At 47.3% G+C, this 17427-nt stretch overlaps 7 protein-coding genes and 1 non-coding gene across 8 annotated transcripts; 4 read left to right on the plus strand and 4 right to left on the minus strand.

Annotated features, from left to right (window-relative positions):
- Positions 1–5: 5 nt before the first annotated feature.
- On the plus strand, positions 6–227 carry BC939DRAFT_377100 (WD40-repeat-containing domain protein; the record flags this gene model as incomplete). The annotated part of the gene is made up of 1 exon (XM_051551699.1): positions 6–227. A coding segment is annotated over one exon (222 nt), but the record flags the coding sequence as incomplete, so codon positions are not given.
- A 231-nt stretch (positions 228–458) lies between these two features.
- BC939DRAFT_485441 (phosphatase phospho-type) lies at positions 459–1710 on the minus strand (the record flags this gene model as incomplete). Its single annotated transcript, XM_051559311.1, has 5 exons — positions 459–502; positions 661–1066; positions 1160–1261; positions 1364–1550; positions 1661–1710. The coding sequence occupies 5 exons, from the start codon at positions 1708–1710 to the stop codon at positions 459–461; spliced, it is 789 nt and encodes a 262-aa protein (XP_051406599.1).
- A 398-nt stretch (positions 1711–2108) lies between these two features.
- BC939DRAFT_468713 (ornithine decarboxylase antizyme-domain-containing protein) lies at positions 2109–3309 on the minus strand. The gene is made up of 4 exons (XM_051557940.1): positions 3195–3309; positions 2719–3048; positions 2507–2594; positions 2109–2405 (listed from the first exon to the last, which is right to left on the minus strand). Exons 1-4 carry the CDS (start codon positions 3234–3236, stop codon positions 2302–2304), a joined length of 564 nt encoding a protein of 187 aa, XP_051406600.1. The 5' UTR covers positions 3237–3309; the 3' UTR covers positions 2109–2301.
- A 1393-nt stretch (positions 3310–4702) lies between these two features.
- On the plus strand, positions 4703–4774 carry BC939DRAFT_t180. The gene has a single exon. It is a non-coding gene; the product is annotated as a tRNA-Glu (tRNA).
- A 437-nt stretch (positions 4775–5211) lies between these two features.
- Positions 5212–6048, plus strand: BC939DRAFT_468716 (ribosomal protein S27). The gene has a single exon (XM_051557941.1). It carries the CDS (start codon positions 5306–5308, stop codon positions 5558–5560), a length of 255 nt encoding a protein of 84 aa, XP_051406601.1. The 5' UTR covers positions 5212–5305; the 3' UTR covers positions 5561–6048.
- A 2-nt stretch (positions 6049–6050) lies between these two features.
- Positions 6051–11816, minus strand: BC939DRAFT_468717 (uncharacterized protein). The gene is made up of 13 exons (XM_051557942.1): positions 11626–11816; positions 11457–11529; positions 10743–11369; positions 10425–10633; positions 10153–10322; positions 9827–10063; positions 9037–9742; positions 8559–8945; positions 8266–8454; positions 7989–8177; positions 7122–7901; positions 6729–7024; positions 6051–6614 (listed from the first exon to the last, which is right to left on the minus strand). Exons 1-13 carry the CDS (start codon positions 11647–11649, stop codon positions 6128–6130), a joined length of 4374 nt encoding a protein of 1457 aa, XP_051406602.1. The 5' UTR covers positions 11650–11816; the 3' UTR covers positions 6051–6127.
- Positions 11817–12111: 295 nt separating this feature from the next.
- BC939DRAFT_41300 (uncharacterized protein) lies at positions 12112–14717 on the minus strand. Its single transcript, XM_051552956.1, has 2 exons — positions 12344–14717; positions 12112–12228 (listed from the first exon to the last, which is right to left on the minus strand). Exons 1-2 carry the CDS (start codon positions 14508–14510, stop codon positions 12197–12199), a joined length of 2199 nt encoding a protein of 732 aa, XP_051406603.1. The 5' UTR covers positions 14511–14717; the 3' UTR covers positions 12112–12196.
- A 639-nt stretch (positions 14718–15356) lies between these two features.
- BC939DRAFT_41338 (uncharacterized protein) lies at positions 15357–16957 on the plus strand. The gene is made up of 2 exons (XM_051552961.1): positions 15357–15884; positions 16470–16957. Exons 1-2 carry the CDS (start codon positions 15543–15545, stop codon positions 16644–16646), a joined length of 519 nt encoding a protein of 172 aa, XP_051406604.1. The 5' UTR covers positions 15357–15542; the 3' UTR covers positions 16647–16957.
- Positions 16958–17427: the final 470 nt, after the last annotated feature.

Raw genomic sequence — 17427 nt, forward strand, 5'->3', positions numbered from 1 at the left:
ACGGCAAATTCATTCTTGCATCGACTCTGGATGATACGATACGCCTCTGGAATTACCACACGGGAAAGTGCCTGAAGACATACACAGGACACAAGAATGAGGCCTACTGTGTCTTTGGCAGTTTCTCGGTCACAGGCGGCAAATGGATCGTGAGCGGTAGCGAGGACAATTGTATATATATCTGGAATCTTCAGACACGGGAGGTCGTTCAGAAGCTGGAGGGACACACAGGTAAGTCGCCCTCATACTGCACCATTTTAATCCTTTAAGCTGCACTTTCAGGATGGTGTTACTAACTGGATATTTGATTCAAATAGATGTCGTATTATGTGTGGCCTGTCATCCAACTCAAAACATCATTGCTTCAGGAGCGATCGACAAGGACAAGACAGTGAAGCTGTGGGTGGACACGTCGAGTTGATGATTCGGGAGTCTGCCGAGATGCAATGACACAGTGCTTAATATATATTGGTGGAGAAGTCCTCATACAGAACAGCTAGTCCTACATGCCGTGAAGAACAAATCATAATTTCGGGCACATAACTTGAAAAGCGATGTTTATAACGTTGTTATAATATGGTTTCCTGGACAAAGTGAAATTCTAATGTGACTGGACTGCAGGTGTCAGAGAAGGGACTATAGGCAAGGAAGCTTTTGTACTTGGGACGGCAGCCGCGACGAGGTCAAAGACAGACTGGATCTTAGCGAGTGCATCCTTGGGCGACTCCCAGTAGAGGACCTTGGCTCTGACCAACTCTGGGTGTAGTCTAATCTCCTTCTCGAGCAACAGGCTTGCACGTGCAAGGACCAAGTCTTCGGTTTGGAGACGTGTGGATGGACAAAAGTCGTTGGTGGAGTCGCCCATGTAGATGACCTGGTCCCAGGATTGAGCGTCGATGAGCTTTTGGAGCTCGTGGCCCTTGCAGAGGTTCGGGTGACATGGCAAGGGACACCCGTGGGGTTCTTTGTCGAGGCCGTGGAAGCGTGTGATACGGAGACGGCCCACGGAGTCAAAGTGTGCGGGGTTGGTGATGATCTTAGTGAAGAGCTGATCGATCCCATGTGCCTAGGAAGACGGAGAATTAGTTTAGACTGAGGTCAGAAAGAGGTATAAAAGCATGATTGAGGTTCTTAGGCATCGTCGTACGAGCCGTTTTACCTTTAGAATAGTGTCAATATAGAAAGTATTTGCGTCTGAAATGATGCAGAGCTCGGCCCCTTGTGATTTCATCGCTCGCAGGGCAGCAATCATCTCCGGTGTCTAATTTTTTTTTTTAAAAAAAAATAAAAAAAAAATGGACCATGTTAGACCAAGGATAAGGGCAGGTAGGTGCCAGAGAGAGGATGTAAAAACTCGACTTACAAATGGGACCTCTCGCAGGATTCTTTCCAGATCCTGTCGAGTAATACCACGATCGTAGAGGCGTCCCAGAAGCATGTCTTGCAAATCCGTCCATTGCACTTTTCCAAAGAGCTCCACTTGCTCCTTGGCGAACTCTCCGCCGAGATGCTGCACGACCCAGTAATCCGAGTCGGCTTCGATTAAAGTCCTGATTGATACGCCAAATTGTTTGGACATTGTTAGCGAACCGGTACTGTAAATAAAAGGCTTCCTTGGGTTCTTCCATGCATAATGTGGACTATGCTGCTGCTTTTTTACCAGTCGAAATCAAAGACTACGAGGCGCTTGGTGACTGTTGAAGTCGGCATGGTGAAGAATGGTATCAATTGGAAGCAGGAACTGGAGAGTGCAGGCAGACAAAAAATAGTGAAGATGAAAAGAGAGAGAGAGGAGAGTCGTGTTTCTGATTTCTGAAGCTGTAACTGATCTGACTACTGTTCCCCTCCCCTTTCGCGCCCTCTATATATACATTTTCTGGTAATCCATGCCATGGGGAGGTCTGTCCGGCCGGGAAATAAGGCGTTAAAATTCTTAGTCAACCCTCCCGGAATGACAAAATTATTGCCGCGGTCGGTTGCTGACAGGGAATTCATCCTTCAACAATGAACAACTCAACTCCGCTTACTTTCGACTAGAGATTCCCTAGAAGATCGTGACCATTTCTGAAAAACGCGTCTTTGAGCTTTTCAATTTATTTATTTTATTTATCGGCAGAAAAAAAAAAAAAAGGCTTGAAAGAAATACACAACGCACTTTTTAGAAAGCACAATCCCAGAAGCAACGTGAAGAATGCATCTACAGGGACCTCATAAAAATATACACGAAACAAATATACAATCAAAACTGAGAATGAAGCAAAAAGACAAAAAGACAAAAGACGAGCACGATGAAGTGTCTTGTTATAGCCCCATGCCAAGCACCAGATACTTGGGGTCCGCATGAGAAAGAACACCAGGATGAACCACTTCAAATCCAGCGTACATCAACGTGCGGACCAATTTTGCTGTTGATCAAGAAACCAGGAATAACAAAAAGCGATAAACCAGTTAGAGCGGATGGATCGCGCAGAAAGTCAAGAGCGCACATATTAAGGGAGAAACCTACCAAGATGAGGATTGCTCTTTTCTAGGCACAGATAGACCGTTTGACACCTGAGTTGCTCCTCTGCCAGATCCAATGCAGCAACCACGCTCTAAAGTGATCAAACACGTCGGTCAGAATAACGATAGTAATAATAAAAACGAGCAATTGTCAATACCCACTCATCACTTCCTTCAAGAATGGCCGATGAATCAAGACACCAAAGGCGAACTTACCTCTCGAATATTCATATCATCCCACCCATTACCTCTCAGGAACAAGGCCTCCTCAGATTTGAACCCCAACCAAGTATTCATCTTTGAATCATTCGAAAAAATCATCAACGTCGCATTTACATCCACATCACCTCCTTCTAAGGGTCGGTCGGTTTCGTCGTCCAATGAGGATGGAAACTGCTTCATCTCCCTCACAAACGAAGCCGTTTCTGTCTCCGAGATCCCGACCTGGCGATTCTGCCCACAGGTTCCGCTGCCACCAGGACCTGTGAGCATCATCGCGCAATCATTAATAGGGATGTCAGGAACGCCACTGGCCCCTGCCCTCCACTATTTTAATTCAACATGCCAAATTGAACAAAGAATGAGTCGAAAGCAATGGAACAAAATTATTAAAAAAAGAGCCGGACTAGGCAAACGTACACAGCACCAACTTCAATTTAAGAGCAATTGCAAACGCTCGGTAGAATACTTACAGGTTGAATAATAATAGCAGCTGTTATCCCTGCTGGTCTCATCAACAACGCAGACGGCGAGGATGTCAGAATGAGGAGGTAATTCTGCAGCAACCACGGGGCTGGGCGCAAAGCTGTCAAGGGGAAGCGTCAGGGCCATTATACTACTGGTACCCGCGGTCGCAGCCGTGGCAGCAGCAACGGCGGCAGCAGCAGTTGTCGTGGTCGTATTGCTGTTATCGAGGCCCTCCATGATGAGATGAAATCAATCAGTTGCTTTTGTTGTTGCTGTTGTTGTTGTTGTTGTTGTTGTTGTTATTGTTGTCCGTAGGTTTGGGTGAGGGTTATCAAGGTCTGGAGTTCGGGTGTTTATTTCAAGTTGCTGTGCAGTTCCTTTTTTTTTTTTGTGTGTATGTGTTATTACTAATCCTTGTGATCGCTGTACGCTATTGCTTGCTGTTGTTGCTGTTGCTGTTTTGCTGTGGTTGCTTTAAAAAGCTGTTGGTTGTCGCTGGTCTGGTTCGCAGAAAACAATGGAATGTCTTTTTTATGCGATGCAAAAAGTGGAGGAAACACAGGGCGGGGAAAAATCCAGCATTGGTCTTGTGACCGATGACATATTCCTTTTTTTTTTTTTTTATTCAACATGGCCTCCGAGAGAGAACAATCAGTGCTGGTTTCCTAGTGAATAGTCTCTGAGACTTGTGTCTATCTGGCCCTAAATCTTCTAGTGTGGCAGTCGCACCATCTCCAACAACTTCACTGTAACCTCCCTAAGCGTCCCGAGGTCTTTCTCCTGCGATCCGCTCGGCTAGCTGGCAGGCTCCTCACCTGCTAATCTGCCAAGACCATCTCTCCAATTGTAACCTGTACATCTGGGAGATGGTCTTGGTTTCTTGAGAGCACGGAATCCGTTCTACTGGCTTGCGAGCCGAATCCTCTACTATTGTAACATTTCCTCCACCTCCTCGTCCCGTCTTTCCTCCACCTGAGGTCACTGGATGTGAGCTCAGATTAGCCTATTATAAAGTGGGCCTACTCACTTTTGAACTTATACCTGTAACCCCGGCAGGGGTAGCTAAGACGCATGCTGCCAGTGCAGTGGAATAACTTGTACACCCTGGTGTATAGCTGGGAAGTTCTGAACCAGCGCCTCTCGAAGTCCGGAGGCTAGCGCAAGGGCGAAATTTATTCTGAGCATTTTGTCAAGCGTTAAGGAAGGGGAAAGGAAACCCACAACGATTACATGGGGTAGTGCCACTCAATGTGGGGGTCGCCGGGGAAAGGAAACCCACATAACTGAAGTGGGGTAGTACGCCCGACTCATGCTCCAAATAAATTTCTATGCGTAGCACATATTACTGTGCTTTAACCAGGGCTCGAACCTGGTCCCTTCGCGTTACAAGGGAGGTGCCCTGACCATGACCGATGACATATTCCGTAGCTAAATAGACCTTGTACGGTAATAATACGTACAAAATTTAAATTTATATAAATTATTCACAAATATGCAATAGTTCAATATCTATTCCTAGTTGGTCCAGTGGTCAGGATTTGTCGCTCTCACCGACAAGGCCCGGGTTCGATCCCCGGACTGGGAACTCTCTTTTTCTTTTTTGACGATGCGAACCAGCCCCAGTCTTGAATAATTTGATTGACAACCCAGGTTGCCAAGTAGATAGTAGGTTCTTCCAAAGACTGAAGTCAAACTTTTGTGCACTAGAAGGAAAGTTTCTTCTCTTCTTCTCCAAAAAGGCAATTTTTTTTTATCAAAAAGTATGTATTTGGTATGGTGCCGTTTCCAATGATATCGGGGGCGGTGCTGTATGGTGTTCTGGTAGGGGGTTTTCTATGCCATCATTTCTTAAGCCTAACCTCATTATGCCAAAATCCCAATTCTGGAAAAATAAACGCACGGACTTTATAAATTCTGTGATCACAAAAAAAAATCCGCAGTTACGTATAAAAAGGACCCCTTCGTTCACTTTCCCTCTTCTTTTTTTTTTCTCCCACAAAGTCCTTTTCTCCACCCCCCCCCCCCCCCCTCGCTCTAACGCACACACATACACATACGTATACTCACACACACTCACACACTTTTCAGACCCCTCCAAACAACCCTACTGTCCACCATGACTTTGAGCGTCGACATCCTGAACCCTTCCCCAGCACATGAGGCAAAGACCCACAAACTCAAGCGCCTCGTCCAGAGCCCAAACTCCTTTTACATGGATGTCAAGTGTTCGGCCTGCCAGACTATCACCACGCTTTTCTCCCATGCTGACACTGTCGTTGCCTGCCCCAAGTGCAAATCCGTCCTCTCCCAGCCCACCGGTGGCCTTGCTCGTCTCTCTGAGGGTGTCTCCTTCAGAAAGAAGCCGCAGTAAACTATAAATGGATTTGATTCGTCGACGATCGGATTCGTTTTGCAGCCTAGCGTAGGCATCTTTTTGCTTATTTAATAAGAGCGTAGCTATACCTTCCTCCGTTTCTGTCATGTGCGGGACCAAATTTTTTGGAGCCATTGCAGAAATCCGCACTTCTGGCCTTTGGTTACAGATCACAAAGAAAATAAACCACACTTCTTTGTTCATGAAATATATGTTCTTGAATGTCGCATTGATCTGTGCATTAGCGGAATTCAGAGCCGACTCTGGCATCCATAGATAAGCCCCACAATGCTTAGGACCTGCTCCCGAGTTTACAAAATGACCCCTCGCTTAGTGTCACATTTCAAGATCGTTCATCATACTATCAAATGATGCAAGTCTTTACTCAAACCACGAGGAGTTCTAAAAAGAGCAAGCCTGACACTCGCGAGCAGTCCAGTAATCTAACAACAATCCTCGAACGAAATAAAGAACCACTTCATAAGACCAAACACTGTTCCGTTTTTTAATTTTGAAAAAAGATATTATGGCGTTGAAAATCATCGAATCAGACAATATAGTGCTTCAATGGACACGGATGCGCTTCGTCCCCTTGGCTGCCAGATCCCCACCCTCATTATCTGATTCAATCGCACTTGCACTGCGACTCCTTTGCTCTTTCTGACCAAACTCGTCATCTTCTTCCCCATGTGCCACAGCATCTCGATCATCATCCTCCTCCTCCTCCTCCTCCTCATCCTCTGCCTGCCGCTTCCTGCCGTAGGTGGTTGGACGGCTCATTGAGGACTCTTCTACCTGCTCAGTATCCGCATTGGCCATCTCAATGTCGAGTTCTTGCCCACTTTGCTGCTGCTCCTTTTGTTGTTCCTGCAATTGCTCTTCCCGGAGTTGTGCTGCAGCCTCAGCTTTCTTTACCGCAGCAGCCTGATCTGCCGCAGCCTTCTGTAGCTGCTTTTCGAGCTTGGATTGGTATGACCGAAGGGGCTCCCACATGTCATCCCTATCGATCGCGAATCCCTTACTCTCGCATTCAGACTTGATCAGCTCTTGACTAAAATGTGGAGTATGGGATTGCATTCAAAATAAAAGCATAGTGTCAGAGTCAATCAGTTCCTCGCTACAAATGAGTGGGTTCACATGATATACAGAAACAGACAGTACATACAGGGATGTAACCTCGTTTGATGCAGTCTGACTCCCAAAAGGTATTTGGCCAAGGATATCAAAAAACTTGATCATTTTCGCCTGCTTCTTTGCATCCTTGGCAGTTCCGTATTCTTCAATCTTAACCAGAGCGTACGTGATCCCACATCTGTGTAGGTTCCAGACGAGTTGTGAATCGATTCCTACTCTGCTGGTCTGCATAAATCCTGGAGGTTTAATAGCTGTTGCTAGGACCTTGGCGAGTTGAAGAGACTGATTGATGGACATTGCTCGACCATCCATGTAAATTTCAAAAGACTAATGGTGCAAGAAACGAGGCGCCAAAGACAGATTAGTAACCCGTTCAGTATAAAAAAGAACCAGTAGCAGATCCAGTGAATGCTACAGCGCCTACCTCCTTAAGCGCCTCCAGACAGATGCCCATAAACGCCTCAGCCTTTTGATCATTAGCCTTCCTGAAGAGTCCCTCAGTCATCTGCATCTTGATGCTTGTCAGGACCCGCTTCGCACCTTCATCGTATTCGGCCCCAAAGTGTCCATAGCGAGCAATGATAGGTGTGGCATGGCCCATGCTAAAGTCCCTGAGCATAATCTGGCGCATATATGAGAACACTGTCCCAAACATCTCGTACTTGTCCTCTTGTTCAATTTGCGCTGCTGCTAACTTTTCGTCCTCCAAAATCTCAGCCATGTTTGCGGCGTTGTCATTGTCGCCATCCTCTCTATCAGAGTCCCCATCCACCTCCGCAACATCGTTCGATGGTGTCTTTGGTATCCTGGCCGCTCGCAGAGTTTTCATCTTTTCTTGCACCTTCTCCTGCCAGAGGTCGAGTTCCGACCTCAAAAAGCGCTCGCATTCGTCCTGCGTAGTCTCCGGGCAGGTCATGTAAAGTCTGTGGCGGTTCGTACCCTTAGATGCATGGAACATATCACCCCCAAAGAGCCAGTAAATGTCTCCAAGGATCTGGAAGGCCCTACGGCGTACTCGAGCGTCGATATCCTGACTCTCCTTGATCGCAAGATCCGAGACGACACGAATAAGAGTCTCCCTCATATGAAGCAATGCTTGCACATCGTTCTCTGTCCAATCAGCATTCTGATCATATTTCGAGGCGTAACTTCTGCACACCCATGAGATCCATAGAAAAGAAATCGAAAGTGCTGAAATCAAAACCTGTCGCAAACATAGGGAAGATTTAGTTTATGCACTTCACTTCAATCCGATGCTAACTGCTGGTAATCAAGCACGCGAGCATATTACCTCAGCATCCTGGTCGCGAACTTGCCTATATCTTTGGATGACATTTAAGAAACCATCGAACGGATCCTGATCTGTTGAGCGTATCCTCTTCACAGTGACGTCAGTAAACTTGATCAAGTGCTCAAGCCTTCGCAGGCAAAGCGTAAGGCTCTCCAACATGTCCCTATCTGCTACATCTGTGTCCTGGTTCTAGTGCCAAATATAACACAGTATTTCGTATTAAATTCATTTCATCTATGAGCATTATTCATAGCGGAGAAATCGAGATAAACAATACCTGTGAGAGAAGTGTCAAAAAACTATCAAGGACAGATGATCCCAGGGCCTCGATCTTGGCTTCATGCGACGTCCGCAAAATCTCGTTGCCCTGCATCGTTCGGATGGTCAACGCTGCAGCGCTAAGTACAGATGGATCGCTGTGCTTCTTAAAAACCTTGATGACCTCGTCCACCAGCTCCTCGTACGCCTGTAGAAATTGCCATGCAATTGAGTATAAATGAGTTAAAATGCCGTACCTGTCATCACCCATAGATTCACATGTGGAAAATCGCCACGAGATAAAAGACATACCGTGAGCATACGCAGATCCACATAAGTACCCAGCGGAATAATCTGAGGGATGACAAGGACAGATCGGATCCGACTGGCATCCACGCCATACTTTGAGAATAGCTGTGGCATAATGTTGGCACAGTAGCCCCCGACCTCATTCGCAACTTCATCCAGCTGCGCCTTCAACCTGGCCTTGTCCTTCTGGAATCCATGTACAACGGGAGGATTAAGCGTCAACTGCAGGCTTGCAATAAAGATCTCCAACAGCACATTCTCCTCTTCCTCCTCGAGATGATAGACATCCTCCAAGGAAGCTGGTTTCGAATTTCCACGCTTTGATGATGAGGAAGAAGCAGAGGTAGCGGTATGATCTTCGAGAAGATATTCTGCAATAGATTTCCAGTTCTAACATGCGCGGATCAAAATATTAATACGTAAAAACATGGCCATAGCACCTGAAGCCAGTCAATGACGCCATCATTTCAATTCCACATACCTTGAGGGTCTCGACCTCAGACCAAAGTGCCTCGACGGCCAATGCGATTCTTCCGATCTTGGTTTCATCAAAGAGTCGGGTCCCCGCGACTTTCAGGTGTTCACCCTGGGCTGCAGACTCATTTTCGTCCCCTACCTCCTTGCCGACCTTCACAAAAAAATTGGCCAGAGATTTGAGCTCCACCCAGTCTTTCCTGACGATCTTACTTTCGCCTTGTGCTGATGATACCAGCAGCTCACAGTCCGCTATCCTGGCTTCAACTTCGTCCTCCCAAACATGGGCCTTGATAAACTTGGCGAGGGACTTGCGGACCCTAGCATTTGCACCAAAGATCAATGCGCTCAGCTTGACCTGATCCGCTTCTTCAAGTTGGCCGCGCTTGTGAATCAAGGTAACGACTCGGATGGCTCCTAGACGAGCGGAGGTGTCGGACTCACCAATGGCCATCCCAATAAACCGGTCTGTGAAGCGAGGAGTGAACTGGCGCAGGGCACTGGGTTGGTTTTCAATCTCGTAAAGTTTCGCTAAAACCTTGAGTGCCTCTAAGCGAACTGCTGCTGCTTTATCCGAAAGTCCCCAGCCTACATATCCAAGGTAGGTCTGGGCGATGAACTGCTCAGGGTTGACCATCATCCATTCTCCCAGCTCATGCACGCAATCCAAGCGGACCAAAGGGTCAACATCGCGACATCGTAGCACGTAGACACTAGAGTAGAGAATGATAGGATAAAATGTCAGCAAAGAGCAACATGATAAACATCAAAGATGGCTTCAATCTCGATTAAACTACCTATCAAAGATTTCGTTAATCCAATCGCGGATCTCCTTCTTGCGTCTTTGGTTCTCAGCAACCTTCTTCTCAAGTTGCTTGACTTTTGATTGAGCTGCCTTTTGCTTCTGACTGGTTGCCAGTTGGCGGTTTGACACATTCAGCTCCTCTTGCAGCTCGCTAGAAATTTCAGCCAGAGACGTAACGACGTTTAGAGCAACTGTTGTCGCGGTGTGACGGACCGGTCGATAGGACGAACTAGTCGCAAAAGAATAGTATAGTCAGTACTAACGAATGACTGAAAGACGTATTTATCATGGCACTAGGGCCCTGTCCTTGCACTGTACCTGGAAAGCGAGAGTGTCCAATTGAGCAAAGTATTCATAAACGCGCCATCAAACAAAATATCGCCCTGCACCTTCTGGAAGAGCCGCGAATAAAACTCAAGCAAGTTCTTTTTAAACTTTTTAAACTCCTTTGCCTTGGACACAATTGGATAATCGAAATTGGTAGTGGTCTATCAAATTGAAGTCCAAAGGTTGCAACGATAGCATGAGCACACAACTCGGGATGATAGCTAAACAAAATTCTCAGCAAAGTAGAGTTCTCATTATATTACCTCCTTGTATCGTAACAGGATACTGTTCAAATTCTCGACCATCTCGTTCTGATCGGCAAAATCGCTGGCAGTAAGAAATTGCTTGCAGCCGCAACACCGGATGAGAAAGTTAGTTAAATTCAACATGGCCTCATTCGAGGATCTCTGGTAAAGGCTGATCCAGTCCGTCGCAACCGTCTCGAGGGCGACTTGGGAGTCCAAAACAGCAGCTACATGTTCCAGGATTAGACAAACGTTAGGGCTTATCCGTCTCATCATTACGGCCTTGAATGAAATAAATAGTGGATAAAAAAGAATTGCTGCGATGGCCATGCTTACAATAGATTGCATAGTGTCCTTCCTCATCATCCTCTGCCTCATTATCCGAAGTCGTTGCAGCTGATTGCTTCTTTCGACTTGCAGAGCTCGTTGATGCTTTTGCCTTCTTTGCTGTCTTAGGAGCCTTGGGCGTAGTTGTCCTAGACTTTCTTGGCTTGATGATCGGAATCCTGGATTCCACTGGCTTTGGTTGACGAGTTTTTTTGGAAGCGGCAGCTTTGGTTCTTCGTTTTTGAGAGGGTTCCTCAAAATCGGATCCATCGTCATCTTCTTCTGATGAAGATGATTCCTCCAGTTCGTCTTCCTCGACCTCTCCGTCTTCTGCATCCTCTTCGCCTTCTGCCTCCTCTTCGTCTTCTGCTTCCTCTTCTTCTTGATCCTCCGATGGAACGCGGGCTGCAGCCGCCTTGCCTGCTTTAGAAGCGTCGATCGCTGGTTTCTTTATAGAAGTAGCAGATCGCATTTCTTTGGTCCTTCGAACAGAAGCGTTTCTTTGAGAAATCTGGGCTAGTGTCTCTTCTTGATTTCCCTCGTCGTCTTCGATCTCCTCTCCCTCAGAAGAGTCCACAGTATCCACTTTAGACTTTGATGCCTCGGATTGTTTATGTGTAGCCGCCGTTTTAGTTCCTAAATAAAGATAAAAAAAAAAGGTAAGCATGCCGTTGAAGAACACGTTGACGGATACGTGCTTAATATGAGGACCGAAAGACCTACCCTTTAGGTTCGAAGGCGGAGCCGCATTACGAGTCGACCTTCGGGTTGACGACACACCATTCGCATCAGCATTCTATTCGAATGAGTATGAGATTCAGTTCGAGTCCGTGTGAGATTCCATGGTCATTCTCTGGCGCATAAACGCGGCTCCTGGGCTGAAGAAACGTACAGTTTTGGGGCGCGACCTGGTCATAGTTTCGTTGCTGCTGTTGCTGGTATCGGTGCTAGGTTGACTGTTAACGAGACTTAGATACGAAGAAACAGGCGAACGATAAAGAGAGGATTGAAGGTGGCTGACAAAAGGGGGTGGACAAAAAAAAAGAGGAAGAGAGAGAGAGAGAGAGAGAGAGATGACGATTTGGATGGAAAAAAGAAAGGACTTTACTCTTCCTCTGTTTGTGCTCAAATTGGTGGCGCGAAGGGGGAAAATGAAATCGACGCGTTCGAAAACAAATGACTGGTTTTCTGGATTCTGAGCGCGTCGCGTTGCTGGATCACGCACATCGGTAAGGATCGGATAAAACGCAAGAAGGACGTGGTTGTTAAGAAGACGCCAATATTCAAATACATTATGATTAGTTGGGTGGTACTGATACACTTGGATGGTACACTATTTACGCTACAAGAGACTACAAAAGTTGCTGGAACAAACAGGAAAAAAAGACGGATAGAGAAAAATAACAGGAAGCGCTTTGCTGTCGAAATATTCGGATTCGCAGGGGTATAAATATGTTTGCTCTTCAAGGCAGTTCCACTGCGTACTCAAACTTGGCTATTATTGGCAAAGACAAAACAATAAAGTAAAGCATTGTTAGTTATCACGTCCGTCTCAATCAAACATTTTGTTTTGCACTCAAGTGCACTTGAACGTAAAGTAAATAACTTACAGATGCCGACGATGGTCCAGCACAGGAAATCGTCGCTACCGGGTTTGGAGGTCTCTGTCATGGTAGAGGTCTCGTAGCGCAAAACAGTACTCGAAGAAGTAGAATGATCCATGAATCGTCCATTCTGGTGATCGTCACCCACAGCACCGAGGTACATGGGCCTGCCATCTCTGGCACTGCGCTCCATTGACTGAAGCGCAACCTTCTGCATCTGACAGATAGGGCCAATGGCACCTTGCAAGATTCGACCGTTCTCAACCTTGCATACCACCAAACGGTCCGACCCCAATCCTGTCGCCGTCTCGGTCAAGATAATTTCTGAGCCGTAGGTGATGGGCGAAGCACTCTGCTGAACAGGCTGACGATGATGGGATTTTGTCGATCCGTTGCGGGCCGATGCAGGAGAGCTGGGTCCGGACGACACAATCGAGATAGTGAAGGATGACCAAGCCGAGCTCTTTGCACACAGCTCACTATCCTGAACGGACATGTACTTTGTGCGAACTGTCTGCGAGTTGATGCGGTTGAAGAGCGAGACCAGCGACCCAGCAAGGATGCACGACGAGACATTACGGGCCTTGGCGGTCTTTTTCGACGGCTTAGATATGATGGCGATGGGCTGCGAATCGAACTCGGCAATTGGATCTGGCAGATCGGACTCGAGCTGAGCAGAGCCCTCGCCTGACTGGTTGGAGTCATTCGAGACGAATCCATTGGGCAAGCAGGCGCGACCATAGACCTGTAGCTTGAGCTGGAACGACTTGGCCTTGGCGGTGCCACTGACATATAGGTAACGGAAAGTGCTCGATTGATCGTCCTCCAGTGTCGACCGCTGACCGAGGGTGCTGTTCTCGCCAGATTCGCAGATCACCGACATGGCTACCTGGGGTTTACTTGTAAACCCAAAGCTGTGGTCGTCCAGCTGGCCTTGAATGTGAACAATAGGTGGCGGGCACAAGAAGCGCTTCTCGGATCCGTATGACTTTTGAGCGACCGAGGCGTGGTAGCAGCTGATGATGGTAGAAGCGCCATCAGCCGACCTTCCAATGTTATTGCTGCTGCTGCTGTTCGAGACAGAGACCTGGTTCACAGGGGATGCCTCCATAAGACCTTCAGCTACCAAGGACATGTTGAAGGAGCGAGGCGACTCTGCTTCTGCACCCTCAATAAGGGCCGGGATGGCACGTCTGATCTTTTGGCTACGGTTGATGTCCTCGGAGGTGTGGGTGCTGAGACGTGACCACTTGCGCTTGTGGGTGACATGGTTGGGACCCAGCGAGGGTGAGCAAGGGCGGGGCAGCATTGGCTTTGAGCGAGGGCGATGGCTCTCCTCGGCCTTTGGGTCAGTATCGCATCCCTCGCGCGAGGGCTGTGGGTCGAGGTCGTCGACAAGGTTGCTAATGGACATTCGCCTGACAGACGGACTGTTGGTCCGTGTCCCCTTTGTGTGACTATCAAGTGCCGAGAAAGGCGAAATGACAGTCGTGGTGGCCGCAGTCGCAGTCGCAGACACCGCATCGGTGGCGAAGTCGTCAGCGGAGGGCGAAGAGGGAGCAGAGGAAAGGGAGCTGGTCGAGGGGGAGAGAGATCCGCTGGAGGATGAGGACGAGGCCAGCAGGCTGGAGTGAACCTCGACTGCGTTTAACAGCGACTCCATGTTGGTGCCCAGATATTCATGTTTGTTTGATCTGGCTGTGGAGGATTGAATGGTGTCAGGCTTGATCTCCTTCGAGTCCGAGGAGACGGGGGATGTGGAAGAGGACGAGGATGGCGAGAGTGATGGGGTAGGTTGTGAAGATGAGGCAGGCGTCTTTTGGTAGCGCTTATCGTAGGATTGGTAGGATGGCTGGTGATGCTGCTGCTGCTGCTGCTGGTGAATCTGGTGAGTCTGGTGACGGAGCTGGTTTGAATAATGTGATGGAGTACGATAGCCATCGTCTGTCGAGCCGTGATGGTGATGGCGATGATGATGAGCAGAAGGAGCATTTGAAGGAGATGAGGCTGAGGACGAGGGCGAGGACGAGGGAGTGTCATCCATGGGATAAAGGGCTGCGAGCGAGGGCAGGGGCAGGATAGTGAGACGGGCGTCGGGGTGGTGCCGACTGGCGGTCTCGGAGTGGATGGACTCTGCATACGCCTGCGCGGCAGAGGGGAAGGGAGGCCTCATTGTGGTGGTAGCTTGTGGCTATTACAGCTGCGGATATGATATGATATAATATTGAGTTTCGGAAGGTGCGTCTGAGTGCGAGTCCGTGTCCGTGTCTGTGTCAGAGTCCGTGTGCAAGGCAAGGTGACAAGGTGGCAAAGTGACAGAGAAGGAGAAAGGGAGAGAAGGGAACAGGTGCGGTTGTGTATGTGGTAAGAACGGACACCAAGGATGGGTTGTGGAGTAAGACAGAAAGAGAATGTGAAGGTGGAGGCCGGTACAAACACGTTGATAAGATGGACCGTGTGTGTGTGTGTGTGTGTGTGTGGAGAAAGAGAGAAGAAAAGGGAAGAATGATCCGAGAAGAGACAGTTTCGCTGGTGGAGGAGAGGATGAAGGAGGAGGATGAGAGGGCGAAGGGTGGGAAGGTAAAAAGATGAAAAAAGGTAAAAGGGTGAAAAAGGTGGGAAAGAGAAAAAGAAAAGAAAAGAAAGGCGAGGTTGGGGGCCGCTTTTTCTCTTTTATACAAACACCATTTTGTTTTCGCTTTCGTTTGAATGAGGATCGAATCGCTTCCTCCCTTTCTTTACTCCAACGAAAGAGACAACGCGAAAAGACGAAGGACACAGAAGAGAGAGTGTGTGAAAGTGAATGTGAATGTGATTTCTGATGTCTGACGTTTTAAAATAGACCTTATTATTGAGATCTTAATTGTATCGTATCGTATTCTATTCTATTGGTCTGTATACTATACAATGTTGTTTGTTTTCTTCTACGCGCAGAAGAGGGTGGAGAGTGAGAGAGTGCGTGTGAGGTCCATCCCATCGTGCTGCTGTACCTGATCATTCTATTCATTCTAATTCAGTGCCCACTATTAGGAGATAAGGAATAACGAATGTCGAAAATTGTTTCGTCCAGTGCTCAATCTCCACTTTTAACATTTTTCCAAAAGGCGGGTCGTCTGTCGTCCTTTTTGTGGTTTTTTTCCCAGACATCCTTTCAAGGAAGCACATTTCCATCGTGTCTTCTCTCTCTCGACGGTGGACCAAATCTATGCAAGACATTTGCTCGCCATATATCACTGCCACCACCACCATGCCCTACCACACTATCATATTGCTTCAAATTACACGACACATCTCGCACTCCCTCCCTCTCCCTCCCCTTGAACTCCTCGAACCCCTTAGCCCATTTTTTTTTGATTGTTTGTTTACTTCAACTTTCCCACCGCAGGAGGCCCATAGGGAGGTAGAAAAAAATGTAACGCGACTCTCGTATTGTAGCTTGTATTTTTCCTTCTTTGTGCCCCCTTATCTCAATTATACCCACGGTTATTCACTCCCTCAACTCCTACACGGTTGTACTCGACACGTCGGATGTTCGGATCTCAAAGAAGTACACAGCTTGATATATTTATTTTACTTTCAATTGACGGGGTTGTAGATCGCGATGGCTTAAGAAAAACATTTCAAATTCATCTATTGATAAAATAAAACGCCGCAGAGCTGGGGAAAGGGAAGGTGTGCGAACAAAAGAGCAAAAAAAAAAAAAGATAGGGAGAAAAGGAAAGGGAAGGGGATAGACGGGGGTTGGTGTAGTGGTGGTAGCTGGTAATTTGAAATGGTAATGACTGATGAAAAATAGTAAAGGGTAAAGTGGATATTTTCTTTCTTTGATGTAAAATAGCCTGCATCTGTGGGTGAATGCTCTCAGTCTTTGTAGTTCTCTTTTGTCTCCTATTGCTTCGTCTTTTTTATTCAACGGATGTAGATAAAGAGCATGTACCGCAATGCGGTTGACGCATGGGTTGTCAATGGAGGACAATGGACAAATGGTCCAAGGGAGAGCAGAACAGGGATCAATGGACGAATAAATGAATGAACGAGTGCGACAGACCTCCTTGTCCTTGTAATCCTTGTAACAAACGATTGTCTTGTTCAATCAAGCACTTTTTTTACTCGCTCTTTTGAAAAATTAAAGTGCACCCTCGGAAGCAAACAAGATCCAATCGATCACCAGAGCGGGTCGAAGGGGGAGGCTACACAGGATGAGGGACAGGTAATTTTTCCTTGCTCAGCTTATGATAAACCAAAGACCACATCTCTTTTTTTATCAGCCGTCCATGCGGACAAAAAAAAACCCAATGTATTGTTGTAACAATAGTCTACTACGATGTATCTGAGCGTGCGTGGTAAAAAAGTCTTAGCCAGGAGACCGCAAGATCAGACAGACGGGCAGAATGACATGACAGATATCAACGTCCGCTTGTACCGCGTTCTTGGTACATACGAAACACTTTACGTTCCAGACAAACCGACACGATACCATAATCGTGATGATGATGATGACGACGAAGAAGGGGTTTCGGCTGATGACCGATGTCCCAGGGTCTGCTGGTTGCTTTACCACGGTATCCTGGATTAAAGCGAGTGTGAGAAAAAATAGTGCCACCATAAGAAGGTTCAACGAGCATGTGATGATGCCCAGCATCAGCAGTGAGCTCGGACATGCACAAGCGCATGTCGTCCTGGCCAGCAATAGCTTTCTGTATCCACTCAAGGTAGCCCATTGCTCTTCCCCTGCGCCCTCGGCCGGACCATCTCTTTACTGTGACCAGCTTTGCTGTTAAGCCATTTTAGGGCCCTTCTTTCTCTGCTATTCCTCCACGCGCTCCGCTCCGGCTGCGTTTATTGCGTGTGAGCGTGCGTGTGGATGGGCTCTTGCTCCCTCCCTTCACGTGCGTTTTTATTCCCACGCATCGTAACACTTCGTGCTGGATGAATTCGTCCACCAACTTACTTATCTATTTTTTTTTTTTGCCCGTCCGTTCACTAGTCAGCACTCCGTTTATTTCCATTGCGACGATCAGAGTACATTAGAAGTAAAGAGTAAGGATAAGAAGAAAAGTATCCATTTATGTGTCAACAGATACATGTGT

Source organism: Gamsiella multidivaricata (genome assembly GCF_025024155.1).
Source record: "Gamsiella multidivaricata strain RSA 2152 chromosome Unknown BC939scaffold_121, whole genome shotgun sequence".
Classification (NCBI taxonomy): domain Eukaryota; kingdom Fungi; phylum Mortierellomycota; class Mortierellomycetes; order Mortierellales; family Mortierellaceae; genus Gamsiella; species Gamsiella multidivaricata.